General features: G+C 47.2%; 1 protein-coding gene and 1 long non-coding RNA gene across 3 annotated transcripts in view; one reads left to right on the top strand and one right to left on the bottom strand.

The window, feature by feature from the left end:
* The window catches only part of LOC306932850, a 520,149-nt gene that overhangs the window by 115,051 nt on the left and 392,997 nt on the right, over nucleotides 1-12,101 (top strand). The gene's annotated exons all lie outside the window — the stretch shown is intronic.
* The window catches only part of sik3 (SIK family kinase 3), a gene marked incomplete at its 3' end in the record, with an annotated part of 75,435 nt that overhangs the window by 31,403 nt on the left and 31,931 nt on the right, over nucleotides 1-12,101 (bottom strand). For both annotated transcript variants that reach the window (XM_079514769.1, XM_079514770.1), the window contains exons 5-13: nucleotides 11,060-11,184; nucleotides 10,184-10,307; nucleotides 7,364-7,482; nucleotides 5,712-5,822; nucleotides 4,897-5,031; nucleotides 4,085-4,162; nucleotides 2,187-2,296; nucleotides 1,430-1,601; nucleotides 241-390 (exon numbers count right to left, since the gene is read on the bottom strand). In XM_079514769.1, the coding sequence (XP_079370895.1) occupies nucleotides 241-390; nucleotides 1,430-1,601; nucleotides 2,187-2,296; nucleotides 4,085-4,162; nucleotides 4,897-5,031; nucleotides 5,712-5,822; nucleotides 7,364-7,482; nucleotides 10,184-10,307; nucleotides 11,060-11,184 (1,124 nt within the window). The remainder of the gene's footprint in view (nucleotides 1-240; nucleotides 391-1,429; nucleotides 1,602-2,186; nucleotides 2,297-4,084; nucleotides 4,163-4,896; nucleotides 5,032-5,711; nucleotides 5,823-7,363; nucleotides 7,483-10,183; nucleotides 10,308-11,059; nucleotides 11,185-12,101) is intronic.

Genomic DNA, 12,101 nt, shown 5'->3' with positions numbered 1-12,101 from the left:
TAGTTTTCCAGGGCTCAGTACTAGTAACAAGTAACTAGTTTTCCAGGGCTCAGTACTAGTAACAAGTAACTAGTTTTCCAGGGCCAAGTAACTAGTTTTCCAGGGCCCTTGATAATTCCAAACCTTTTGCAGGACTGGATTATTATGATTTCTTTTCTCATTTCTAAATATTTCCAGGAATGTCCTGACCGTGGTAACCCTCAACAAACGGGTCCCTCAGCAGTGAGCGGTGTTACTCACCGGACTGGCCACGAGGGGAGACGGGCCCCGGGGCCTCTTGAGGAGCTGTGCGTGGAGCTGGATGTTGGCCCCTCCGTCCGAGGCCCTCCGCCCCAGGGGCCCCATGCCGTTCAGCAGCTGCAGGGTGGGGGGCTGCAGCAGGGACTGCTCCTGTACAGGGAACACACAGGGAGGTTAAGGTTGCAGGGTGGGGGGGTCCCAGTGGAGAGTGGGGGGGGGTCCCAGTGCAGAGTGGGGGGCTGCAGTGCAGAGTGGGGGGGCTGCAGTGCAGAGTGGGGGGCTGCAGTGCAGAGTGGGGGGGCTGCAGTGCAGAGTGGGGGGGCTGCAGTGCAGAGTGGGGGGGCTGCAGTGCAGAGTGGGGGGGGGGCTGCAGTGCAGCGTGGGGGGGGCTGCAGTGCAGAGTGGGGGGGCTGCAGTGTAGAGTGGGAGGGCTGCAGTGCAGAGTGGGGGGGGGGCTGCAGTGCAGAGTGGGGGGCTGCAGTGCAGCGTGGGGGGGCTGCAGTGCAGAGTGGGGGGGCTGCAGTGTAGAGTGGGGGGGGCTGCAGTGCAGAGTGGGAGGGCTGCAGTGCAGAGTGGGGGGGGGCTGCAGTGCAGAGTGGGGGGCTGCAGTGCAGAGTGGGGGGGCTGCAGTGCAGAGTGGGGGGGCTGCAGTGCAGAGTGGGGGGGGGGGCTGCAGTGCAGCGTGGGGGGCTGCAGTGCAGCGTGGGGGGGCTGCAGTGCAGAGTGGGGGGGGGGCTGCAGTGCAGCGTGGGGGGGCTGCAGTGCAGAGTGGGGGGGGGCTGCAGTGCAGCGTGGGGGGGCTGCAGTGCAGAGTGGGGGGGCTGCAGTGCAGAGTGGGGGGGCTGCAGTGCAGAGTGGGGGGGGGGGGCTGCAGTGCAGAGTGGGGGGGGGGCTGCAGTGCAGCGTGGGGGGGCTGCAGTGCAGAGTGGGGGGGGGGTCCCAGTGCAGAGTGGGGGGGGCTGCAGTGCAGAGTGGGGGGGCTGGTCGGAATAACGTGTCCCCCCGTCAGGTGAAAAGAAGCAGCTTGGACTCCTCATGCATAGATGGAAGCATGAGGTCAGTCTGTTGCTCTCCCCAGGTTGGCAGAGGGAGTGTAGCACCCAGTATTACATTAGATAATTGACACTGGGTGAAAAAAAAAAAAAGGTTACAAAAATGTTGGAATAAAAATGTAAATAGAAGGAGTTACCTTGTACTCCAGCTGCTGGGTGGGCTGCAGGCTCTGGGGGCTGCAGGGCATCAGCGTGTGACCCATGTGACCCCCCATGGCGGGGGGCAGGGGGAAGGGGGGCTGGGGGACGCCGCACGCCCCCCGTGGGAACCCTGGGGGCAACTTCTGTAGGTCCTCCTGCATGTCCACCCTGAGGGGGGGGGGGGGGGGGTAGAGAGAGAGAGATAGAGGAATAGACATATCAGAGACCTCCTATCTCCGTATTTGAACATTTTGTGTCTGTTTTCATAAATTAACAACGTCCTGCGTGATCACACCACAGCGTCACCTAAAAGCATCAAATTAACATCAGTTTGAACCGGATGTGAAAGTCGGCCAGGTCACCGTAGTGGATCTAGGCCTTTCCTTACTAGCGATCAGTTTTTCACCGAATATCGCATTTTTTGCACATTACGATCCATAATGCACATAAAGACTGCGTGCGCGTGTGTGCACGAGCGTGCACTCGAGTATTTTGGCCGTTTTTTAGGTAAACGTCACTTAGCATAAAATCAAAATGCTAAGAGTTGCTACTCTTCCCCTGGATTATGGAGAATCAAACAAATCTTGGGATGCAGGGCATGGCATCGGTTGCAAAGGTGAGCTAATCTCCCTGAAGCCCAGCCGTTCAGCCACACTGAGTGGCCTTGTGTCCATTACTAAGAACTTAATAAGCTTTTTTTTGTGCAAGCCTCTTGCACAAAAAAAGCTTATTAAGTGTGTGTACGTGCGCTACCTGGGGTCCGGTACTCCCACCGTGTGTCTCCTCATCGACAGGTAACGAGCCATGGCCTCTGGAGATGGCTCCTCCCCCTCGTCACTGTCCAACGCCATGCTGCCTTCAGGCTGTAGACACACGCACGCACACACACACAGGCGCGCACACACACACACACACAAAAGCACACACACACACACACACACTTAATGGCAGTAATGACAGATGCACACAGATGTAATGACAACATTGGGGTTTTGAAACCTCGTATCTCCAAATGAGGTCAGCTCTTTTTCAACTCCCCGTTTCTTCGTAAATAAATAAAACGTCCTATTCCGTCGTAACCCGAGTGTCGCGCAAAAGTAGTTTTATAAATGTTGAACCAATGGAAAAACAACGAAGATCCAGCTTAACCCATTCAGAACAGGAACCCCTTTTGGTGTTATAATTGAAGCCCTGATGAAGGCTTAACCGCCGAAACGTTGGATTCATTTTTGTCTTACCTGCTGTCCTAATAAAATATTGCCACTCTGGCTATTGGCGTGTGCGGCCACCTTCTTGTTTTTTCAAGATTTCCTCTATAATTGAAGCCCTAACCACACCAGAGGGTCCAAACGAGATTACGAGGAGTTGCACGGTGACACTTATGGTGTGGTTTTGGTCCGTTGAATTCCATGCGTTGAATCACTTGGGACGACGCGCGTCAACGTGCAACAGGACATATCACACCGCTCTGGGTCAACGCTAAAACCGTCTCGACCCTTTGGTGTGGTTAGGGCTTAACCCATTTTGGGCGGGAACCCCTTTCGGTGTTAGCATTATGTTATGCTTTAGCTATTGAAAAATAGCAGATCTACAAGCTCGTAGTGCGCCACCGAGTGGCGCGCTACGAGCTTGTAGGTCTGCTATTTTTTTAATCTGATCTCAGGTCAAAATGGGTTAAGCATTATGTTATACTTTAGCTATTGAAATAAAATAGCAGATCTACAAGCTCGTAGCGCTGCACTAGATCTGCTATTTTTTTGAACAATCGTGAAAGTCTTTGAATGTATATTCTTTCACGTTTTTTAACTCAAATCTTTGAAAAGCCAATGAAACGGAAGAAACGTTTTTAACTCAAACCAATGAAAAGCAACGGACTAAATACGTGACTTCACGTGAATAAACAACACTGGTGGAAAGTAACTAAGTACGTTTCCTCAAGTACTGTACTTAGGTGAAGCTTGAGTACTTTTCACACCAATGATAATAACTACAGTACATTAGAACGGTATTAGACGATTATTAGAACGGTATTGGACCAATAGGAAGCTTCCTTTACACACGACAGCAACCAATAGTAATGACACATGCACTTAATAATAGTAATGATACTTGGCAGTGTGTGTGTGTGTGTGTGTGTGTGTGTGTTAGTTAGTGAATCATGCATGGTCACTGTTTTCTTCAGCCTAATCTCGGTGACAGCATCATGCCAGCTGGTGGTAAACAGCATAACGTGCACCATTCGCCTTATTCGTTCATTTATTTAGGGCGTACAACTTCCTCTTTAGGGCGTAGAACTTTCTATTTAGGGCGTAGAACATTTGTTTTTTTTACACCCTAGAACACTAAACACAGGTGACTTTCACCTGGACGATTATATTTGTTGTAATTTTCATAATGTTGGCCTGGGCCATGGCTCAGCGGTCAGTGTGCCACGGGTTCGACTCCCGATCCCGACGGCCTTTACTGCATGTCACCCCCCCTTCCCTCTCCCCATTTCCTGTCAGCCTACTGTCTGTCCCTCCATAAAAAAAAAGGCGAGTGTTGTGATTGGTCGAAAAAAATATTGTTTTCTGGAGGAAGTACATACGACGGCAGTCCCCGCACCTATCATATAGTGTGTGTGTGTGTGTGTGTGTGTGCGTGTGCCTCACCTCTACAATCTGGTTGTCTGGGTTGATGAGCTGAACTTGAGGGACAGTCATGTTGACTGGATTACCCTGTTGATCCGTCTGCGTACGCACACACACAAAGACAGGTAAACAATCTTCTTAAAACAGTGTGATTGACCTCTATCTCACTCTGTGTCTCTCAGTGTGAGATCACAGTGAGACTGTACTGTACTGTACTGTACTACACTAAAAGTTGTAGTGAAACGGAAATGGTGGGCATTTTATTTAGAAGTTTCAGCCGGTTTCAGCTTGAAACGCTAGCTCTGAAGTTTCTGAACCAATCAGAGCATCGCATCCCTCCAGGCTATGGGAGAGGAAGTCTCTCACGTGCAGTGTCGTTTGTAAACAAAGTGACAGAGAGACGTGAGGCAAAGCCAGGGTATTATTTAACCTATAAACCTATATCTACCTATAAACAACCTATATACATATTTTAGCATGATGATTCAAGTTTAAAACGAGTAATACACTGTTTGGATGTCATCTTGAATGAGATTAAAGTAGTAGTTCTTTAATCAAAAACAGCTGTGTGGAGGAGGACAACAAAGCATGGGAATCAAACAGGTGAGCTTCATTTTTATTGGCTTTTATCGATGTGGGCCTCGACACATCATCACGCAGCACGTTTTTGTTTTCAGGAAGTAATTCAAAAAATATTTCCATGGACTTTTGATATAAAAACACAACAATGAGAATTTGCCCATTTTGACCAGTATACCCGTCATATAAATTAATGACTGGGTACAGATGACCAGTATACCTGTCATATAAATTGTGTGGGGGGCGGGACTTACCTGTACAGCGCCGAGGGGATAGCCAATGGGGCGAGGTGTGGGCGGGGCCACACGGAGCGTCTTGTGTTTTTTGAGCCGGTCGGCCAGCAGACTGTAGATGGCGCTGTAGTTGTCATACGCGTCCGTGTGTAAGGACTGTATGGACACGCACGCACACGCACATGCGCACACACACACACACACACACACACACACACACACACACACACGTTTTATGTTAGAAATGTTTAGTATGGGTCCCCAGCATGTAGAAACTGCTGGATGCTAACTTGCATATGTTGAGCAATTTTCATAATTGGCATAATATCTGACCATACCATTAACAACATAGGAGAAAAAAAAATCTAAATTTCATCATGCTTTATGTAGCATGTGACATGTCAAACTAGGGGGTTTTCATGATGCTGAATCCATTCCAAGCATTAGTTTTGCACAGAAAACACTCCTTAGGCTAAAACAGTCATAACCGTAATCACAAATGTGATGATGTCAGCATATTTGGTAGTAGCTATGGCCGTTTATAGCCCAAGGAGTGTTTTTTTGCAAAACAATGCTTGCCCCCAACGAGCACTTCCAAACTCCAGCACGTAGAAAAAAATCATCTGCAAGGAATTTATTGACAGGGAGTAGCTCATAACATGTCTACAGTGGATTTCTACACTGCAGATAGAAAGACGATAGTTTAAGCTTTCCGTACAGCTGCAATGTTGGTGAGTTTGACGTTATTTAATACAATTAGATGAATGGGCTGTCTATGGGAAGTTGCACATAGGCAGCCGTGTGCATATCATCAATTGTGCGTGCGCGCGTCTCACCTGTAGGGTGCGCTCTCGGTCCAGACCCATCTCAGACATGGCCATCAGAACCTGTTCATTGATGAGCTCTGTCTCTCTCTCCGTCTTCACCTGTTCACACTCTGCTATTAACTAGAGAGAGAGACAGAGACAGAGACAGAGACAGAGACAGAGACAGAGACAGAGACAGAGACACAGACAGACAGAGAGAAGAGATGCAAACATTTTAGATAGATAATACTTGCTCTATACTTGCTCTATCAAACTCTGGGTCGGGGTCTCCTAGTCCAAAATGGACCCTTATGGGTCTGTAACTCAGAGTGTACATATGTGTACATTTGTACACTCCGAGTTAAATTCAGAGTTAAATTCACAGATCTTACAATATAAATTGGGGTCCCAGAGATAGAAATTCCATTAAATGGGGGTCCGTAGACTAATGCATGTCAAACTGGGGGTCCTTGAAATTAAAAGGGGTTGAGAATCACTGCTATAGAGCCGTACACATCTTATCTTATGGAGGTCCCTGGCATATCTTTTCAAATGGGGGTTCCATGGGGCCAATTAGTGTCAATGTGGTGGTCCTTGACATGAAAAAGTTTGGGAACCACTGGTGTGGTGGAGGTTATAATACTACTACTAATTCTGTCAATGGCCCAACCTCGTGGAATGAACTTCAAAACTCCTTAACCCATTTTGACCTGAGATCAGATTCTAAAAATGTCTTCCACATCCTGACAGTTTTCGGAAAAAGCTATGTTTCTATGTCAGTCGTTCTTCGATTTTTCAAAAATAGCAGACCTACAAGCTCGTAGCGCGCCACTCGGTGGCGCGCTATTAGCTTGTAGATCTGCTATTTTTCAATAGCTAAAACATAACATAATGCTAACACCAAAAAGGGTTCCCGCCCAGAATGGGTTAAAACTGTCAATTCTGTCAATGGCCCAACCTCGTGGAATGAACTTCAATGAACTCCTTCAATGAACTCCTTAAAACTGAGCTCCCTGCCATCCTTCGGTCAGTTCAAAGGAATGGTCCAGAACATTTTTCACCTTGATTGCTCCGGCTTCAATTGATTTATTTTACTGGTTGTTCTGCATTGAAGTTCCTTTGTAATTTATCCTGATTTATAATGTGTTGATGTATTGTTTTTTAAAAGATTGTTTTTATCCCACAATTTTGTAACCCATTGTCACCCATGTGTCAATTATCTAATGTGATCCTGGGCTCTACACACCCTCCGCCAACCTAGTCCCCATATATGGGGGACATGGGGAGAGCAACGGACTTGAACTCATGCTTCCTTCATGCCTGAGTGTCCAAGTTGCTCCTTTACACCTGACAGGGGGGAGTTTCTATGGTTGGAAGTAGCGATTGGAAGGAACACGTTATTCCAACCAGTTCCTTTCCCCTCCATCAGGCGCCCCGGCTGGCCAGGGGGAGGCAGTTTAGAGACCAGGATTACTGTATGTTTTTTGTGAGGGTACCTACCCTAGGGGACACGGGGAGAACATGCAAACTGTGTATGTATTGTTTTGACTGCATTTGTGTATTGTAAACCTCGGCTACATTGAAAATGAGGGCTTGCCCTCAACTGTATTTCCGAGTATAAATAAAGATGATGATGAAACTCTGGGTCAGCAGCGCCTCCTAGTGGAGGATATAATACTCACCCTGTCAAACTCTGGGTCAGGGTCTCCTAGCCTCATCCACTTGTTCTTATTGATCTGCTCCATGGAGAGTCTCCGACTGGGCTCCAGAACCAGCATGTGTCGGATCAGGTACTCGCAGTCTGAAACGCACATGCACACAGGAAGGAACACACACACACACACACACACACACACACACACACACACACACACACACACACACACACACACACACACACACACACACACACACACACACACACACACACACACACACACACACACACACACACACACACACACACACACACACACACACACACACACACACACACACACACACACACACACACACACACACACACACACACACACACACACACACACACACACACACACACACACACACACACACACACACACACACACACACACACGAAGGAAGGAAGGAAGACACACACACAGGAAGGAAGGAAGGAAGGAAGACACACACACAAAGGAAGGAAGGAAGGAAGACACACACACAGGAAGGAAGGAAGGAAGGAAGACACACACACAAAGGAAGGAAGGAAGGAAGGAAGACACACACACACACACACACACACACACACACACACAGGAAGGAATAAGACACACACACAGGAAGAAACACACAGGAAGAAAGGAAGGGACACACAGGAAGAAAGGAAGGGACACAGGAAGAAAGGAAGGGACACACAGGAAGAAAGGAAGGGACACAGGAAGAAACACACACAGGAAGAAAGGAAGGGACACACAGGAAGAAAGGAAGGGACACACACAGGAAGAAAGGAAGGGACACACACAGGAAGAAAGGAAGGGACACACACAGGAAGAAAGGAAGGGACACACAGGAAGAAAGGAAGGGACACACACAGGAAGAAAGGAAGGGACACACAGGAAGAAAGGAAGAAACACACACAGGAAGAAAGGAAGAAACACACACAGGAAGAAAGGAAGAAACACACACAGGAAGAAAGGAAGAAACACACACAGGAAGAAAGGAAGAAACACACACAGGAAGAAAGGAAGAAACACACACAGGAAGAAAGGAAGAAACACACACAGGAAGAAACACACACAGGAAGAAAGGAAGAAACACACACAGGAAGAAACACACACAGGAAGAAAGGAAGAAACACACACAGGAAGAAACACACACAGGAAGAAACACACACAGGAAGAAACACACACAGGAAGAAAGGAAGAAACACACACAGGAAGAAACACACACAGGAAGAAAGGAAGAAACACACACAGGAAGAAACACACACAGGAAGAAAGGAAGGAAGACACACAGGAAGAAACACACACAGACAGACAGACAGACAGACAGACAGACACACACACACACACACACACACACACACAAACACACACACACAATTAGAGTCGGGGACGCTAATCCTGGTCTCTAAACTACCTGATTTGATAATGACAATGATTTGTTAATCTCCTGAACAACGTCCGTCACCTCAACCTGAGCCCTAAAGCCGATAAAGACTGCGTGTTTGTGGATTCCGATGACGTCACGCCATGGAAGCTTTTTGTGGCGGTTCTGGACGACTAACTGCGTTCCCTGTGGGGGTGTGGAACGCGTGTGTCGACACATACAGAAATCTGACATCATTCTCACGTCGGGCCACAAGTTAAGTTATTGTTAAACATCTGCATTACTTAACCCAGGGGTCGGCAACCCAAGTTGTTGAAAGAGCCATTTTCGACCAAAAATAAATTCAAAATCTATCTGGAGCCGCAAAGAAAATATACGCATTATAATGCGGCTTGCCAAGCTTTATTATCTCCCGGGTTGCAACGAAACTAGCAGAATTTAGCATGCTTTCACTGGAAATGTCTTTCAACGTTACTTTTTGTGTTGTTTGATAGCTTCTCACTGCAGATTGAACATACAGGCAGCCAATCTGCATTGTGTTTTTCGTCGGCTATCTTTCTTTTTCTACAGGGTAAACATTATACATTTCCATCGATGTTTTGTAATGCTACAGGGAGCCACTAGGGGTGTGCTCTAGAGCCGCAAGCGGCTCTAGAGCCGCCTGTTGCAGACCCCTGACTTAACCCATTTTGACCTGAGATCAGATTCTAAAAATGTCTTCTACATCCTGACAGTTTTCTGAAAAAGCTATGTTTCTGTCAGTGGTTCTTCGATTTTTCAAAAATAGCAGACCTACAAGCTTGTATATGAGCTTGTATATGTGCTATTTTTCAATAGCTAAAGCACAACATAATGCTAACACCAAAAGGGGTTCCCGCCCAAAATGGGTTAATTTACAAGAGGTTTACACAATTAGAGAATCTGGAAGAATATTGTTATTTTGATCAACGTTTGAGTGTTATCTCTCCTAATGGTACCAACATCAATACAGCATGGAATCGTGGACAAGATCTTAGCGACGACAAGACATTAAAGGTATATTCAGTGATTTCACTTAATTCAAATATCACTTATTTTTTCTTATTTTTTTGGATAATCCTCCCTACTATAAAGTGTGCTGACCATATAAGGAGTTCCTCCCTGTCCCCAGTGAGCCCCTGGGGTCAAAAAACCCTAGTTTCGGTTTGGGCTTTGGGTGGCAAAGCCTTCATCCAATCAGGATGAGAGGGGCCTTCCTCCAATCATGATCGAGTGGGGCGGGCATTGGTGCACGTGCTGTTGGTCAGTTGTACTTCCCCCACTGTAGAGCGTGTGCATGTGCACATCTTGTTACCGGGTGGACCGGGTTTTTTTCCAAATCACTGAATGCTCCTTTAAGTTGTGAGTCTTTTGCGAGGCAAGATCTCCTCAAATGGTGGTCCGTGGCTCACCTGTGGACATGAAGAAGGGGATGCGGAACTTTCCACTGAGGACGCGAGCGCGGAGGTTCTGTAAGGTGCTTCCATCGAAGGGCAGAGCGCCACACACCAACACGTACAGCACCACACCCAGGCTCTGGAGGGGCATGCACACGGGCGCATGCACGCACACACACACACACACACACACACACACACACACAGGAAGACAATCAATTAGCGTAGATTGGGACCAGTGTTGATTTTGTCCACAGAAAATGTGGACGGGTTTCTGAACTGCCCACAGCCCGAGTAGAAAATAATTGTGCTATTTTTATCATGAACATTATAACTAAAAGACACACTGCGTGTGGGTCTAGTGCAGGGGTTATCAACGTTTTTGGCTGGGGACCCCCGGAAATGCTTAGGACCCCCGCCCTGCCCCCCCTCCCCACCCCCAATACAAACTGAAATAACCTTAATAATAGAGCAAATATATCATAAATGAATGAATACTGAAACCAGATATAATCATTAAGAAAATGTATGCATGTACTATTGTGTACTGTGTAAACTCTTCATTTCCATTTTCCAGCCATTCAGTTGCAAAAAAAAATGTTTTTTTTAATAATTTGACGACCCCCCAGAATATTTTGGCGACCCCCCGAGGGGTTGCGACCCACAGGTTGAGAACCCCTGGTCTATTGAATCTACAAGCTCACAATGCGTCGCAGACACCTCGTGAGCTTGTAGATCAGCTATTCACGGCACACACTCAACAAAAAAGCAGGTTCACTTCGCTGGCCAAGACTTCTCTGACCGAGAACCATGGTGTGCTGCTTACAGCGACCACGCTAATAAGTAGGGGTGTAACCATATAGTAACTGGGCCCGTCCTAACTAGACTCACCCAGATGTCTACTTTAGGCCCGTCGTACTCTTTGCCCTCGAAGAGTTCCGGAGCAGCGTAGGGGGGACTGCCACACCACGTCTTCAACAGCTGACCACGAGAGAACAGGTTGCTGAAGCCAAAGTCTGGAGAGTGAGAGAGGGGGGGGGGGGGGGGGGGGGGGGGGGGCTTAACAATCCGGTAACACTCTCAAATGTTTATACATTGCTGCACTGGATGGAATATATTTTTGAACTGCGTCAGACACTAGGCCAACAATGCGGTCGTGGCAAGCAATACACAGATTTTTGTATGCACTACATCCATTGTTATGTGATGTGTGCGATGGTTTCTAGGTGTTGTTCAGAGTGTGCGATGGTTTCTAGGGGTTGTTCAGAGTGTGCGATGGTTTCTAGGTGTTGTTCAGAGTGTGCGATGGTTTCTAGGGGTTGTTCAGAGTGTGCGATGGTTTCTAGGGGTTGTTCAGAGTGTGTGATGGTTTCTAGGGGTTGTTCAGAGTGTGTGATGGTTTCTAGGTGTTGTTCAGAGTGTGCGATGGTTTCTAGGTGTTGTTCAGAGTGTGCGATGGTTTCTAGGTGTTGTTCAGAGTGTGCGATGGTTTCTAGGGGTTGTTCAGAGTGTGTGATGGTTTCTAGCCTGGGTTGTTCAGAATCATGATGATTTATACAGAGTGCAGTGTGGATGTCGGGATACCAGATTGACAGGTTGTACTTGGTTGGTTAATACTTAAGAAATATTACACGAGAGGGTGTTCTTTATCGCTGAAAAACAATATTTTTTTCAATATCAGATGTAGCCACTACGACCACAAAGTTAATGTTGTTTAAAGTCATTAATGCAATCAAATAGGACTTTTCTGTTTGGATGTATGGGGCTGTCAAGGACAGAAAGTAGTTTTTTGCCACTCAGTAGGCATTCCCGCATAACTTCCGGGTATGATGGTGATATGGCGCATACCCTCTATAGCAGTCTAGCTTTGATGGGTGCATTTTAAAATAACACTGCCCGCATTTTTGTACATGGAATGTGAAACATGGAATGT

Source organism: Electrona antarctica (assembly GCF_951216825.1).
Source record: "Electrona antarctica genome assembly, chromosome: 11".
NCBI lineage: Eukaryota > Metazoa > Chordata > Actinopteri > Myctophiformes > Myctophidae > Electrona > Electrona antarctica.
Note: the sequence above shows the minus strand (reverse complement) of the source record. Positions and strands in the feature narration are given on the sequence as shown.